Source organism: Hippocampus bargibanti, linkage group LG01 (assembly GCF_051943395.1).
Source record: "Hippocampus bargibanti isolate YZ-2025 linkage group LG01, ASM5194339v1, whole genome shotgun sequence".
NCBI lineage: Eukaryota > Metazoa > Chordata > Actinopteri > Syngnathiformes > Syngnathidae > Hippocampus > Hippocampus bargibanti.
In genome coordinates, this window is record NC_142734.1 from 5,751,148 (window position 1) to 5,767,135 (window position 15,988).

At 41.5% G+C, this 15,988-nt stretch overlaps 1 protein-coding gene across 2 annotated transcripts; it reads right to left on the bottom strand.

Moving 5' to 3' along the window:
- Window positions 1–7,785: 7,785 nt before the first annotated feature.
- Window positions 7,786–11,849, bottom strand: slc16a7 (solute carrier family 16 member 7). Of its 2 annotated transcripts, none has more exons than XM_088992191.1 (5): window positions 11,750–11,849; window positions 11,418–11,648; window positions 11,186–11,329; window positions 8,504–9,328; window positions 7,786–8,426 (listed from the first exon to the last, which is right to left on the bottom strand). In XM_088992191.1, exons 1-5 carry the CDS (start codon window positions 11,838–11,840, stop codon window positions 8,218–8,220), a joined length of 1,500 nt encoding a protein of 499 aa, XP_088848317.1. In that variant the 5' UTR covers window positions 11,841–11,849; the 3' UTR covers window positions 7,786–8,217. The 2 variants fall into 2 exon arrangements, with proteins under 2 accessions (XP_088848317.1, XP_088848328.1); XM_088992202.1 differs by having other exon boundaries at window positions 11,766–11,822.
- Window positions 11,850–15,988: the final 4,139 nt, after the last annotated feature.

Genomic DNA, 15,988 nt, shown 5'->3' on the forward strand with positions numbered 1-15,988 from the left:
AGCTGCCCTCATTTCAAGCTCATATAACTATAGACCCATAACATTTAGGAATTAACTGTTTTTTCCTGATTTAAGAAAAGAGTCTAAGGTTTCTTACGTTGCATTGAATGTTTATGTAGTCCTAAAACCGCATATTCTGTGGGTCCTGCAATTTGAGTGACAATGACAAAAACTCTGGCACTAGAGTGAACACATTTTGCACATCATCTGGCAGTGAATGAGTTAAGAAACCATGCATTGAATTTTGTGTGTGGTTATGGGAGGCAAAAACAACCAGTACATGAGTCGCCAAAGTGTACTCAAGGTGTTAAAAATGTGACCCCCATTAAGATAAAAGCACTGTTTGCAATTGTGTACGTTTTCTGTGTAGTGTTATTTGTCACTTTGGCTTTGGAATTGTAGTTTTCAGAATGCAAAGGATACGATGAAAACAAAATTAACATTTGGCTAAGGTGTAAAAATTAATTAATGTGTATAGTAAAGAGTGTTTTGAAAACCTGGAAAAAAAATGAGGGCAGTTTCAGAATCAGCCTAAACCAATCATCCAATAATGTTCACTTGCATCTCTCATTATAACATTGATTGCATTTTTTTTAAGCGGTGCTGTTTTATCGATCATTGTGGTTGAGTAATGATTCATCCACATGTTGGATTCATTAGGATTTGTTGATGGAAGCCTGATTTAAAATTGTTAAGCGACATGAGCCTGCAGCATTCACAAGTATTGAGGCCTCAGATACAGATTTGAGTTGATGAGACATAAAAATGGGACCCATTTGTAGAATAAGAAACATCTATATAACTAAAAAAGACAGAATTGGCACAAATGTTTAACTTGAAACAAATACAAATTGTGTAGCCCACGTTTGTCTTCATAAACCTGGAGAAAGCGCGAGATGCACATTTTATTGCGAAGAAATCGCTGATACAGCTTCTTTTCTCACATATGTCTCTGATTGCCAGTCAATTCATTAGCATGATGTTGTCAGTAACATCAACAATCAAATTCTTCTTCGTCTTCTTCTTCTTCTTCTTCTTCTTTTTCTTTTTCTTCTTCTTCTTCTTCTTCTTCTTCTTCTTCTTCTTCTTCTTCTTCTTCTTCTTCTTCTTCTTCTTCTTATTATTATTATTATTATTATTATTATTATTATTATTATTATTATTATTATTATTATTATTGTTATGCAAACAGTAACGTTTTTGCCTTGAGAGGCTCTCATGACTCCGTACAGGGCTCTTGGTATAAAGCACCCACTGAGAACAATGTGTTTAGCCCAAAAAGAACAGAAGGGGTCAAAAATGGTCGGCATATGATGGCGTTGGCCGCTAGGAGCTGATTATGAGTGAGTTTATATCTGAGTGCGCAGATCAATGAGTGATTAAACGTGGGTGTGGACCAAAACATTTGAGTCCACACGCATGCTAACTAAATCGATCAAAAGAACTGACATGCTCTTATATCGTTTTTGTGCAGTTACACTCGAAAAATGATATCCACGCTATGAGAATCCCAACAATACCTAAGAGGAGGACATTTTTTATTTTAAGGCTCAGGGTTTCTTCCGCCGTCATCTGTACTCCTTTTAAGGTGTTGGACGTTTCACTCCTCATCCAAAAAGCTTCGTCATCGAACTAAAGTTGTGCTGGTAACCCTGGTCCTATATCCCTAATGGACAGTGATGGCCGTGCCAGACCTCTGCTCTTATAGGTCCCTGTGCCTATGCCCTGCTCTGATAGGTCCCTGTGTCGGACTTATTTCCATCTGGAGACCATCTTTGGACCACACATTTTTGAAACAAATACCACACGGAGTCAGAATTAAACTCGGTTATGCCATTTTTTAGGCCCCAGAAAGTGTTGAATGTGTTTCTGTGGCACTATAACCCACCATTCACCCGGACCACTTCCATCAAACATTCCAGGCAGATGTGTAGCTCCACCCCCAATAAGTCCAGCCCCAACCCCATCCCTCTTCAATTGCTGCTGTGGACTGCAAATTTCCCCATTGCGGGACGAATAAAGGTATTCTGATTCTGATTCTGATTCTGATTCTGAACTATGGGCCTCAAATGTCATTGGTAGGAAAAGTTTTTATTGTTTATTTGAAAACATGAATGTCTCATCTGTCTAACTCCGATAATGCTACTAAATTGGGAATATATGCACATATACGCAAACCTAATTTGCAGCATGATAGAAAGGCTGTTGCAGATGAGATTCCCATCAATTTAACAAAGTTATGTTATTAGTTGTATTAAGTTCATCCTGTCTACTTGATATCTAATTTAAAACCGATTCTTTTCTTACAGACAGTGTATTTTTGGTGTTCAATTACCTGCCATGTTTCGGCTTATACTTCCGCCTTCGTCAGAGTGTCACAGATGTTGTTGTGATGCGCCTTTTTCAGCTGCTGTTACTATGAGCGAAAAAAGTTATGTTACTGTTTCTTTATTTTGAATGTCCTTCTGTGAGTACTGCCTTAAACTAAATGTCTGGTCCACAGACGATGATTTAAGGCTTTCATCTCCACTTGACGCCGTGTCACTTTGCATGTCAGATGACTGTTGGATCGGAAAGAAGGGCTTTTCTTTACCGACACGTTGACTTAAACAGTGGGTATGAGTCTCGTTTTACACATGGTTAGAAAGTGAGCTTGGGCGCCAATGGCTCAGTGCATGCAAACACTCTTTGAACAGTTACAGTCGTCACAGGACTCGCTGCCCGGATTAAACGACGCAGCCCCAATTAAAGTGAGATTTACTGACATCAGTCACAGTTCATAGCAGTGATTACACTCAAGCTGTTGAGAGAAGGGTGACAGTAAGCTTATGGCTACTGGCACCGAGAGGGAGTCTCGATTTGTCTCACTTTGCCTCTTGAACCTCCTTGCCTTCGCTAACGGCATAATGTCACATTTGGGTCTCCGTGATTCACAGAGCAGTTTGAATAATTAGCTCAATCGGACCTATTGTCTTGATTGGAATGTAAAAATGAAAAAGTGCTCACCTTGAAAGCTGGAGAGCTATTTCATCGCATCTGCAGATTATGTTATCCACGCTTCTAAAACAATCGATTCAATCACGTAAAGCAATTTCAGACCATAAGAAAGGCCCTCAATATTCACCTTGCAGGGACATAATAAGGATGGAACATTTAAGCATACATTTGTAATAATGGGATTGCTCTGTCCTTGAATGCTTCTACAATGGATCTTGTAATGCAGATGCTCCAGGGCAGGCAGCAAAAGTCAGAGTAAAATATACGGAGCCCTTAAACACAAACTAATAATGTGGCGTAGACAGTCACACGCTTTTGGCTTTGTTTGTTTTCGACGGGCGCTGTCAGCAACTATTATAACGTAAGCATCCCTCAGACACTTGGTTACGATACGGCGGCACAAGGTCCAGAGAAAAACTGACATCTAAATCAAAAATTATGTGACAACATGGAGGTCCATCAGCTCAAGTACACTTAGAGTGTAATGGGACTGAAAACAGGAACAGAAACAATTAAATGTTTTATCAGTCATAGCTGGTATTTCTTCAACCAAAACATAATTTCTAAAGTATTGTGGTCTCGTCCCACTTGTATCTTTTTCTTCAGTTAATTCCAGGAATCTCTGTGATAGATTGAAATCCACAAAGTAGTGGCCATAAATTGATTGTATTCATTGTATAGTTTTTAATGTCTTGTCAGGGGCAGACCATCAAGGCCTGCAAAGCCTTTTCTGCTGGCCTAAAAATATCTGAATCATGGATTGATTTTAATTATATTTTGCCCATAAATTCTTAGTAGATAATTCAATTGTATTTCGTTGTTGCACTGCTTCCAGGTGTGTTTTCATATTTAAGCAATTAACCAATCACATTTCAGCCATCATTTGTTACCAGGGTCAGAAATCTACCTGTATGCCTTCATAATCAGCTCTGCGGGCCCTGTCGCATTAAATGTGTCGGATTTCGAGTTGAAAACCCAAAAGGAGCACCAACGCCTTCTTGATGTTTTCACAAACTATGATTGGCTAGCCACTAGCCAATCAGTTTGCAAAAACTGTTCTGATAACAAGTGGCTAGTGACAAGAGCATACTGGCACACTGTATCGGTAGCAAGCTGCATAAGCAAATATATTGTGTTGATTTAATAGCAGTTTTGTCAACCCACAAAGGCTGAAGGAGGAGAAGAAATTGATTTTGTTAGAGATTTACTGTTAAAGCCATTTTCAAGACGTCATTAAGGTCATTCAGATATTTCCTGTCAAATGGTACCCTCTAGTGGACATGTAGGAAATCACACCACACTTTTTTCAGTCTGGATTGATTCAGATGTCGCACAACTGAAGGCCGAGTGATGAAATCCACTGCCCGCTACTACTTCTTATACATAGTGTTGATGCAAAATATACAATTGAGATCCACACATTATTTTTGTCCACTTGGGCTCACCACCCTGTAGTATCTGTGACTTTGACTGTATGTGGCTTTGAAAGAGTAAGTGGTATGGGAGTCAGAAAATGACAATGTAGGCTTGGCTGTTGTTGACTCCAGATGGCAGCGAGCTGTTAAACGCTGGCTGAGAATGATTCCCATTCATTCCAACTGGCGGCGGCAGGCTATCTTCCTCCAGTTAATGATGCTCACCTCAGCGTCGACACGCAGTCCTGGAACCCAGTTCTGTTTTGCAATTCACACGTTGCACTCCATTGTCTTTTGTGAGGTGAAAAATGGCCCCAAACTTTCCGTGTTTTCTTTCTTCTATGAACTCTTTGTTTCTTGCTCGTGGATAAATGATCAGCGTAGAGGAGTGACAAATCCTTGACATCACATTAGATACCAGTGACGGGCCGTGCATTTCATTGCTAGGCCTTCTGCGGTGCTACATCTGAATTTATCCAGACTGAAAAAAAACTGCTGTGATTTACTACAAGTCCACTAGACGGTACCCTTAGCCAGGAAATAACTGACTGACCTTTTATCATGATGTCCAATGACATTGACCAACGCCTTCAAGAAGCCGTTGGTAACCCTTTTGGGTTGCTAACTCGAAATCTGATTGGTTAAAGCAACAGTTTGATTGACACATTTTTAATGCAACAAGGCCCGCAGAACTGATTGTGAAGGCGTCCAGGTAAATTTATGACCCTGGTAACAAATGATGGCTGAAATGTGATTGGTTAAATGCTTAAATACGAAAACACATCTGGAAGCAGTGCAACAGCAGAAAAGTTCCCAGGAACTTGAAGGTCTCAACGGTTGACACCAGGCAGTTGGATAGTGTGAGGGGCAGCTGTGGTGATGGATGTTTCCTGAAGTCCACAATCATCTCAACTGTCTTGAGCGTGTTCAGCTCCAGGTTGTGACGGCTGCACCAGAGCTCCAGCTGCTCCACTTGTTGTCGGTACGCAGACTCGTCGCTGTCTTTGATGAGACCGATGACCGTGGTGTCGTCTGCGAACTTTATGAATTTGACAGCTGGGTGCGTTGAGGTGCAGTCGTTCGTGTAGAGAGAGAAGAGCAATGGAGAGAGGATGCATCCCTGCGGGGCTCCAGTGCTCGTGGTTCGTGTTGTGGATGATATATTTCCCAGTCTGACCTGTTGTGTCCGTCCTGTCAGGAAGCTGAGGGTCCACTGGCAGATCGTAGGGGACACACCAAGCTGGAGAAGTTTGGGGATGAGGAGTTCTGGGATGATGGTATTGAACGCAGAGCTGTAGTCCACAAACAGGATCCTTGCGTAGGTTCCTGTGTTGTCAAGGTGGTCGAGGATGTGGTGCAGTCCGATGTTGACTGCATCCTCCACAGACCTGTTTGCCCGGTAGGCAAACTGAAGAGGATCTATAGCAGAGGTCCGGTGATGTTCTTTAGGTGGTTCAGCACGAGGCGTTCAAAGGACTTCATGACCACAGACGTCAGAGGGACAGGTCTATAGTCGTTCAATCCCGAGGGTGCTGGTTTCTTTGGAACTGGGACGATAGTAGACTGTTTGAAGCAGGATGGGACTTCACACTGCTCCAGGGATCTGTTGAAGATTTGTGTGAAGACCGGAGCCAGCTGGTCAGCGCAGACTCTCAGGCAGGGGGACACTCTGTCAGGTCCTGCAGCTTTCTTGATCTTCTGCTGCTTGAAGAGCCGTCTAACGTCCAGTTCGTGGATCTGTAGGGCAGAGGGCGGAGATACAGTAGTTTCTTAATGAAAGGAAGCTGAAAGACAATTTGGAATTATTTCATAAAAATTCATGGACAAATTATAATTCACATGAGTCCGTGATTCACATATGTTTAGGACAGCAGAGAAGGCTTTGGAGGCCTTGACGGTCCACCACTGTTAATACGTACAATTTACAAGTGTCCGATACATTGAGAGAGAGCAAACACAGAACCATATTGTCGTGAGGTACGATTGTAACTTCTAAAAAAAAAAAGAAGTTAATCTTATAACAGAATTCCTCCACAAAACAGTGATGAATGACTAGCCAAGGTTGAAAGGAGCCGCCATCCTAAAAACAAAGTCACAAGCACGCCTATCACATCATGGCTGAGTCCACTTGCCTGAGCGAGTCGGTGAATGCTGACCCGCAGGTCACAATGTCACAAAGGGTTTGTGCAGCTAAAGTGAAACAAAGGCTATGAGTGACGAAAACACATTTTCACTGGTGCTCAGGCATTTTTCCCCACTGCTGAACACTTAACTAGGTGTCTTTTTTGTCTGAACAGCAGCTTTTTCAGCCAGTTTCAGTCTCATGTAATATGGAATATGTCTATACACACTTTTTTACACAATTGTGTCAAACTGTACATCCTGGAGGTTTTGTTTTCAGAGCAGGACTGAACGTCAGTATTTTATTTTTTTCGGAAGAGGGTGAAACCCAATTGACCAATGTCATCTCGCCCAAGCCACATTTTCATGACACGGCTCTTCCATTGAAGATTATATGAAATGGTCTGAGGCAAATATCACACATTTCTCTCACACTTTTCCTCAAATTTCCCTAACTGCCCACTGTTTTGTACACTACAGGTGTCAAAGTCAAGGCCCAGGAGCCAAATATGGTACACCACATCATTTTATTCGGCCCACGAACGCAAATCAAACTTTTGAAATTCCATGAAGCTTGCTAAAGTCCAAACTAAAATTTCAAACGGTCTCATGTAAACCACAGTAACAGTCATATTTTTTAGTTCAAATTTGAAAACTAGTTACAGACGCTCCCCGCCTTACAAACGAGATACGTTCCGAGCGGTTGTTCATCAGGTGAATTTGATCGTAAGTTGCTCCAGTGCTATATTTTGTATGGAATGTATGTTTAAGTCAAACACTGAACGGGGAAGTATTAAACACAGTCGCTCTAACAGTTGTAAAATAAATTCACACCTACTGTAGTACGATGACATATATCCTTGAGTCTTCAGGAAGCCATTACTGAAGCTGCTGGAACGTAATTACTGAATTACATGCCAGCAGCCATTACTTTTTGTTAAGCAATGCATCCTCCTGGAGCATCAACTGGGAAGGGGGATTTCCTACCCGCCCACATACTCTATGCAGCCAATCGTAAGCGAGCTCGGACAAAAAAAAGGTGTGCAATACAAAATCTAACTTACAGCAACTCCCAACATTTTCCCACATACTGTACCCACAAAAATGTTCGTATGTACCGTTAGTCGTAACTCGAATGTACGTACTTTGGGGAGCGCCTGTATCATTAATTTCTTGTTCCCTCTACACGATATGTAATATGTGGAGGGGATTAAACATTGTAATGGCTTCACCAAATTCTTAACCCCCCCCCCCCCCCCCCCCCCCCAGAGGAAACCATAACGACATTGTGGCCCGCAGCAAAAAATGAGTTTGTCAGGATATACAGTGAAAACAAATGTGTAAAGGAGATGTCTATGTCCCTTTTTCGCACAATGTGTCGCCCGCCGGTTGCTCAAAACAATGCATTCCCTTTACCAGACACACATATGTACAACAATAATCCCAGGTGAAGAAATGTCATCTCATGTTTTCTTATCATTAAAAAAGAAGGAAAAAAGATGGTCTGCTGCCATCTAGTTGTATTAAAGGTGATTAAAAAAGCTGTCCACACACAAAAAGGCCACACTTGTAATAAATAAATAACCCAATTGCATGTCTAAACATACTAAATACATAAATAAGCAAACATTGTTTGTTTATTTAAGAGTTACACTGACACTGACTCCAATCCTAAACAGCAAATTCATTCCTTTGCTCCCTCTTGGTCCATTTTCAGCTGCACAGCCTCTCCACACGTCTTCATCTGTACAGATTGCCGCTGCCTCTGTTCCTCATCGAGTTTCTTGTAGTTGTAGTAATGCATGATGAAGAAAAATATGCCGGGAACCAGCATAAACACACCACAGGCGTAGTACATGTATTTGTAGTCCCCTAAAACATCTACAAGAGCCCCTGAAAGACAAAAATCAACTCATCACAAATGCCGATATTGCTACGTGACGCACTCATGAGCTTTTTCTGTTCCAAACCTGAAAGCGGAGGACCAAGAAGCACCGGGCCACACTCGATAATGGTGACCAGTCCAACCGCGCTCGAGAAGCGGTGAGCTCCCACGAGGTCCATCAACACTTCGAAGAGCAGAGAGCAGACCATCCCAAAGGCCATCCCAAAAAAGACGGCATAAACCACCAGGCCCACATACCCGGACGCCAGGGGGCACAAAAGGTGACACACCGCGTTGTAGAAAACTGCAAAACTGAATAAATACTGTATCCTGGGCCGGATCCATTTTGTATTGCCGAGCAAGCCTGTTGCCGGTCTAACAAACATGTCCACCAGAGCAAAGATGGAGAGCAAGAACGCTGCTGAATATTCATCGACGCCTAGATGTTTAGCATACGGGGCCAGAAAAACCACAGGGGCAAATAAGCCAAAAAACATGAGTACGTTACCAATGAGGTAAATGAGGAATCCTCTGTGTTTGAACAGGGAGACGTCGATACAGCCCTTTTTGTGACTCTCCTTTTGGATTTGTTCATCTCGTAAGTTATCCTCCGAGTCTTGCTCTGCCACGTCGCTTTCATGTGGTTTACTTTGGAGTTCAGCTGTGGCTTTTTTGTTGACAGGTCTCATGAGAGAACCGGCAACACAGCAGTTCAAAACCAGCGCTCCCAGTATCAGGAAGCTTCCTCTCCAGCCGAAAGAATCAAATAGAAACTGATTAAGTGGCGCCAGAGTGAAGAGGATCACTGGACTTCCTGTCATCGCCAGCCCGTTGGCCAGCGGCCTCTTGATGTGAAAGTAGGTCCCAATGATGGTCAGGGCCGGCTGAAGATTGAAGGCAAGGCCGAAACCTGGCGAGATATGACAGGGGTGCTTTGAGACATCATAAAAAAATGCTGCAAATCGGCCTTAACGGGCAGTAGTGACAACGCAGCGTGGTGCAAACACCTTTTTACAGCATTGAAACCGCACTTTGCTTCAATGGTGAGGCTTTTACGAGCAATCGGTGAACAATAACAGTGCGAAGATTTCTGTCCTTATGTTGCATTTTACAACATGACCGTAATATAGATGAACTGACTTATAAATCACGTATGATTCATATGGAAATAAGGATAGAATTAAACTGTGAATTTGCTAGCTTGGCTGAAGTCATATGGGAATTATTTTTTTTGTGGTGACACTTTGGACACAACCAGAATAGACAAAGCACTGCTTTCTTAGAATCCCTTCTCTGGTTCAAGTTTATCAGGTCAACCTGATCACAATAGGTTTTTACAACTATGCAATAGGAAAGCCTTTCTGAAGCTTCATTTTCCAGGTCCTTTTAGATTGGGTCGGTGTCAGATGGTGAAGGAAAGATTCCTGTTTGTTGTAATACAATACAGACCCTCCCCGACTTACGCACATTCAAGTTACGAACAACGGTACATATGAATATTTTTGTAGTAAGAAATGTAGTATTCTCTCCGGTTGTACATGTACGTATCTTTATTGAACATATATTTTATTAAATGTTTATTTTTCAGGACAAACCAATACAGGTTACTTATACAATCCTTAAACATACTTATATGAACGTTAAACATACTTTTATAAGCCTTAAACATGCGTTCCATACAAAATATATCACTGAAGCTACTTACGAACCAATTCACCTTACGAACGACCATTCGGAATGTATCTCGTTCATAAGTTGGGGAGTGTCTGTAGTTATTTGGGAATTGTTTGTGGTCGCGGTCCGATGCACTTTCTTCTCATACTCTAAATGACATTGTGTGTCCAAATATTTGACATGTCCTATACAGTATACCATGGGTGTCAAAGTCAAGGCCCGGGGGGCCAAATCTGGCGCACCACATCATTTTATTCGGCCCACAAAAGCAAATCAAACTTGCGAAATTTCATGATGCTTGCTAAGTCCGAACCACGTTTTCAAATTGTCCCATGTCAATCACAATAGCAGTCATTATTTTTGACTTAAATTTGAAAAATAGTTATTTGTTAATATTTTTTGCGCTCTAAATATAATATCTGAAGGGGATTAAACATTTCAATGGTTTTCCCAAGTTCATAACGGCCCCCGAAAGGAAACCGTAACCATAATGTGGCCCATGGCAAAAAATGACTTTGACACGTCATATACAGTATACACTCCCCTACTTACAAACATTCGAGTTACGAAGATCTGTACATACAAACATTTTTGCGGGTATGTCGAAAAATGTTCGGACAGAGATGCGATAAATTAGATTTTGTATTGCATGAATTTTTCCGAAGAGTGCTTCTTTCCGCCGTTAATACCGATGTGAGGTGCTGTGAGAGCTCGCCGAGCATCCACCCTGCACCCAGTTCGTCGCAGTGTGTAAACATATCTCCCGCGTGATTTTTCTGTACAAATCAATACAGGTTACTTACACAAGCCTTCAACATACTTATGGAAACCTTAAAAATACTGGTATAACCCTTAAACATACATTCCATACAAAATATAGCACTGAAGTAACTTACGAACAAATTCAACTTATGAACAACTGTTCGGAACGTATCTCATTCGTAAGTTGGGGAGCGTCTGTACAATGCATAGTATAGTTTCAATTACATACAATGTCCGCCATCTTGATTACTCTCCCAAAGCACTCCTCCTTCTCCCCACAAGCACTCTTCTTCAAATGACATTTGAGAGTTGTCGAGCATGCGTTAATTACCTCCTATGACGCCAACACAGAGATACAGATGGACAATAGATGTTCCAAAAGAGGCGAACACCATGCCACAGCAAACCATGAGTCCACCAACCATGACCACGGGCCTGCTGCCATAGCGATTGACAAGAATGCTACTCACTGGCCCTGCAAAGCAAAGAGCGGACATATTTTGCCCATAGGCCTTGCTAAATCCAATTCAAACAACACCCAAATGGGCCACTCGATGACCGACCTGCTGCATACATGGATGCTAGCATGACCGAGGACACCCAGGCAATCTGGCTGTAGGAAACTGAGAAATATTCCTGAATCTCCTTGTAGTAGATCGTGAGCGACTTGGGAAAGGCGTAGGCAAATCCGATGGAGATGAAGGACGCCAAGACGACGGCCCAGCCCCAGCCTCCATCTGGCGGGATGTAGCCCAGATTACTGGCTGCTTTCGCGGCCATGTTTGCTTGAATGGCTGAAAAGGAAGGCAGAGGCAAAACCAATCAGCACAGCCAAGACTTCGATGAACACGCCAAGTGCAGGAATCAAAGTCCAATGGACAAACCGCCTCCTTACATGTGAATTGGCCTACCCGGGAAGTGTGCAGTTGAGTGTGAGTGTGACCGGCTTCCTCAGAGCGGTCCTGTTGAAAGGCTTCTGATCTCATCGCATGTGCTTGCGCAAGAAATACAAATAAGTGGCCAAGAAGGTGGGGAGGGTGGAGCAAACAGCCCTGTTTCACACTGGTAACTCGAGCATTGTCCGCTTATACAAAACTGCTGAAAGAAAGTTAGTAAATGCACCTAGCAAAACCTGTTGGGAAATGTATGCGCACCAGCGCACGTGCGCGCACACAGGCACACACAAACACACACAAACACATAATCTCTCTCAACTCAACTCAACTGCAGTTATCAAGGGTTATCGGAGCAAGGGTTTTTGTCATTTTTACTCAAACTCCAGGACCCAGAGAATATAGAGTTTTAGGACTATATACAAATTCAATGCAGAGTAAGACACCTTAGACTCTCTTCTTTTATCAGAAAGAGTTAATTCCTAAATTATATGGGTCTGGAGGAATATGAGGTGCAAGTGGGGGTGGCTGTACAAAAGGCAAATGCTGCCCCCTTGTGGGAGGGAAAAACATTGCCAGAGGTCTGACCAGCGGGGTATTGGCACCCACCTTGCAATAAAATACAAAACACGAACAAATTTGGGGATTGCGCTCAACAACATCATATTTTCAATTGCAGTGAATGAGTAAATTTCAATTATTTCGAGCTTCTAAAAAAAATGTGATTAATTTAGTTCGATCTTTACTTCCTGTTGTTGCCGATAACCTGTGCTCGTCTGTAGCCTCGCCGACAGGCTGCAATGGTGTGAAGTTGGACAACCATTGGCTATATGTAGTTTTACTTTGAGTTTTAGTTGATTGGCACTTGTAGGAGAATTAAAAAAAATCCAAGTCAACTTCAAATGGCTGTGGATTGCAAATTTCCCCATTGTGGGACTATTAAAGGCTTTCTGATTCTGATTCTGACTCTGGATGAAAGCAAACTTGCATACTCTAAATCGCATCATTTTTCAAAGCCGAGACTTGTGAATTGTTGTCCCAACTTCCCTCATCTTGGCGGGGTGCCGGAGGCTCATGTCACAGCTGTCCAACCCTACTGCTTATCTGCAACAGTTTTTGCCTTTATGAAGACACTGCGCTCATCACATCAGTATGGAAGCTTTGCTGACACATTACAAATTAGTCGATCTTCTTTCAGTCTGACACAAGTTGCAAGTGACCCATATTACACAATAATGCAAAAATGTGAAAATGTCAGTTTTATCTTGATTAAAACAAGCCGTTTGGTGGTCACGTTTGACTAAAATGGGTTGTTGATTTATTTACTCTGTATCATTGTGTTTTAACTCATGGAAAATAGAGGCCATTGTGGGATTTATTGGCCCGTGCCAAAATATGTTTGTTTATTTTATTTTTTGGATGCCTCAGTGGCAACATAGTTTTCAAGTGAGAGTTTAACTGAGTCCCACGAACTACCCGTCACATTTGCACAGGTTCCCACACAAGGATTCCCCTGTTGTTTTTTTTCAAGGGTCATGGAGACAATCTGAAAACAGTGAATGAGCAAAAAGAACACACCCACATACTAAACCTTAGGTACATAATTTATGTAGAGGCCAAAGGGTGCCTTGACACAGGCTGGCCATTTGCCCATGCAATATAAAGTCCCTGCAGTATAGACAACATAAAGGAACTTTGAATTTTCAGTGAACTAATGAATTAGATGTAATCATCTTTTTTTAAACGTATTTCCGGTAGTCAAACATTGAGGGAAAGTTTGGAGTATGTCTGATAGAGAATAGACAGAATAGAAGTTATCATATATAAAAGTCCACAATGGAAGGACATAAAACCGGGGGTCGATCTGAGGTGAACAGACACAACCTGTTAACCTGTCATCTTCATGTAGGAGATCTGGCCTTGGACTAATTTAGTACGTGGTCAACTCCTTCACAGGATGTAATTTAGTACTTGGTCAACTCCTTCAGAGGACATAATTTAGGACTTGGCCAACTCCTTCACAGAACACAATTTAGGACTTGGTAAACTCCTTCACAGGAAGAGCTCATGAGCCAGGTTACAAATCTATCAGTTCATGAAAACGTCTACGTTCTGTTGTTTTGTGGACTTTGATGCTTGGGAAGTCCAGGGGCGTGGTATTCAAATCAAGGAGAGTATGTTTTACTAATGCATCACTTGAATTTTTGCTTACACTCTCAATAAATAGGTAGGCAGAGGGCTGCGGAAGTTGGGTGTCTGTCATGAAAAGCTGTCTCCCCTGCCGGCAGAAAAAGACAATCTTCCTGTGTTCGAGCCATTGTTCACAGTCTAACCGAACATCTCTGACAATGTCATTTTAGATTTATTTTTTGTCTGGATAATTATGATTAGGGGACTGTGAATGTTTCACAGCATACTGTAAATTAGAGCCATGCCTCCATACATTTTCATTCTGATAATAGGTAAGTGTGAACCTGTACCAGCTAGGTTTGAGTGAGAGATGGGCTGTCAGGTGCGAGGCAAATATGGACAAAGAACCATTCGAACGCACATTCACAATTTACAGTATTCATTGAACCTCAACATGCAATTTTTTGCACTGTGGGAGCAAGCCGGTGAATTCAGAGAAATAACAGAAGCATACTGAGAACATGCAAAAGCTGCAAGGTGACTTTTGAACACTGAACCTCGCAACTGTGAGGCAAATATGCTTTCACAGAGGTCAACACTTGTTTCAAGGTTTTATGATTATAATATATCATCTTCAAAACACGCCTCAAAACTCACTTGTATTCTTTGGCATTTGCCATTCTTTGGCATTTGATCCAGACTTTATTTTTGTTTTACATTTTACTAATTTATTGCCTTATTGTTGAAAATATTATAGTTTGTATGCAGTGAAGACTGCTTGAAAGTGCTCTCTAGAGTTGAGTTGAGTTAAAAAAAAACACAGATATATATTATAATACAAGATTTTTCTCATATGTTTCAAATATAACAACCCTGCATGGATTGAAATGTCGGAAGACAGTATATGCTAGCTGTATAATTAGGAAATGGAAATTACATGAGGCAAAAAACGACAACATATTTTCACATCTTCAACTACTGTAGTACCAGTGTTGAACAAACCACATCACAATTCAGATGATCTCTACCTAATGTCAATACTGGCATTTTACTTTTTCCAACCTGAAAACATGAGATAAAAAAATATTAACAGAGAAAAATATAAAGTCATGTTTGAGCGAATAATTACGAATGTGAGGGTCACAGTGATGCTAAAGTTTATCGCAGTTATCTTCCGGCAGTAGGTGCAATATTCTATGAGCTGGTTGACAGCCAATCACAGGCCACACATAGAGAAACAACTGTTCAACCTCACACTCACACCTAGGGTCAATAGATTAACATTCCATGCATGTTTTTGGAACATGCAAGGAGAAAATCCAGGAAAAAAATTCACACAGGCATGGAGATCATATGCAAACTCCTCATAGGAAGGCTGTAGCGAGAATCTGACCGTACACCGCTTCACTGTGAAGCCGGTGTGCCGCCCGAAGTAAACATTTCTGTTTTGATTACAAAAAAATTTGCAGTTGCTACATCTGGTATATGTAAAACATAACTTTTTGCTGAAATTATTTTTTTCAGACCACTAATCTTACACCATGTAGCTTCTCACAAAGGTCATGAATACTCAAATTTGACTGTATGCTGCAATATGCCCACTCATTAATTCATTCATTCATTCATTCTTGGCAACCAATGTAAATGTCAATTACAGCTTGAACCTTGGCTAAAAGCTGCCCTTATAAATGATGACAATTCCCATATAAAAGTTTTATTATGACATACAGTATTTTAAATGATAAAAAACGCTAACACAAGCAGGAATGCACACAGCTTACCACGCATGTGCATGTTATGCTTTTAACAATCCGACTGTACGCAGCGATGAAAAAAAAATACATACGATTGAGGATTACTTTTGCTGGTTTGCCATGACAATAGTAGTGATTGGTGCCAGGATTGTCATTGGCTACCAGCAGTTGAGACGAACTGGATTTGAGCAAAAATGGTGTTTGCAAGATTGATTCACAATTTTTTTATAAATCCTGTATAAAGGTTGTAGTATGCCGTACATTAGGCGCTACCGATCCATGCGCACCAAATCCAGCAGACATTTAAACAGCTTCTTCCCCCAAGCCATTAACTCTTTGAACTATTTGAACTCTTTC

Bases quoted from the DNA above. Each gene is read 5' to 3' on its own strand.
- slc16a7 (XM_088992191.1), bottom strand. From the start codon at position 11,840: ATGAGATCAGAAGCCTTTCAACAGGACCGCTCTGAGGAAGCCGGTCAC. The intron at 11,330-11,417 runs GTCGGTCATCGA...TTTGCTTTGCAG, and splicing joins AGCATCCATGTATGCAGCAG to GGCCAGTGAGTAGCATTCTT. The intron at 9,329-11,185 runs GTAATTAACGCA...ATATCTCGCCAG, and splicing joins CTGTGTTGGCGTCATAGGAG to GTTTCGGCCTTGCCTTCAAT.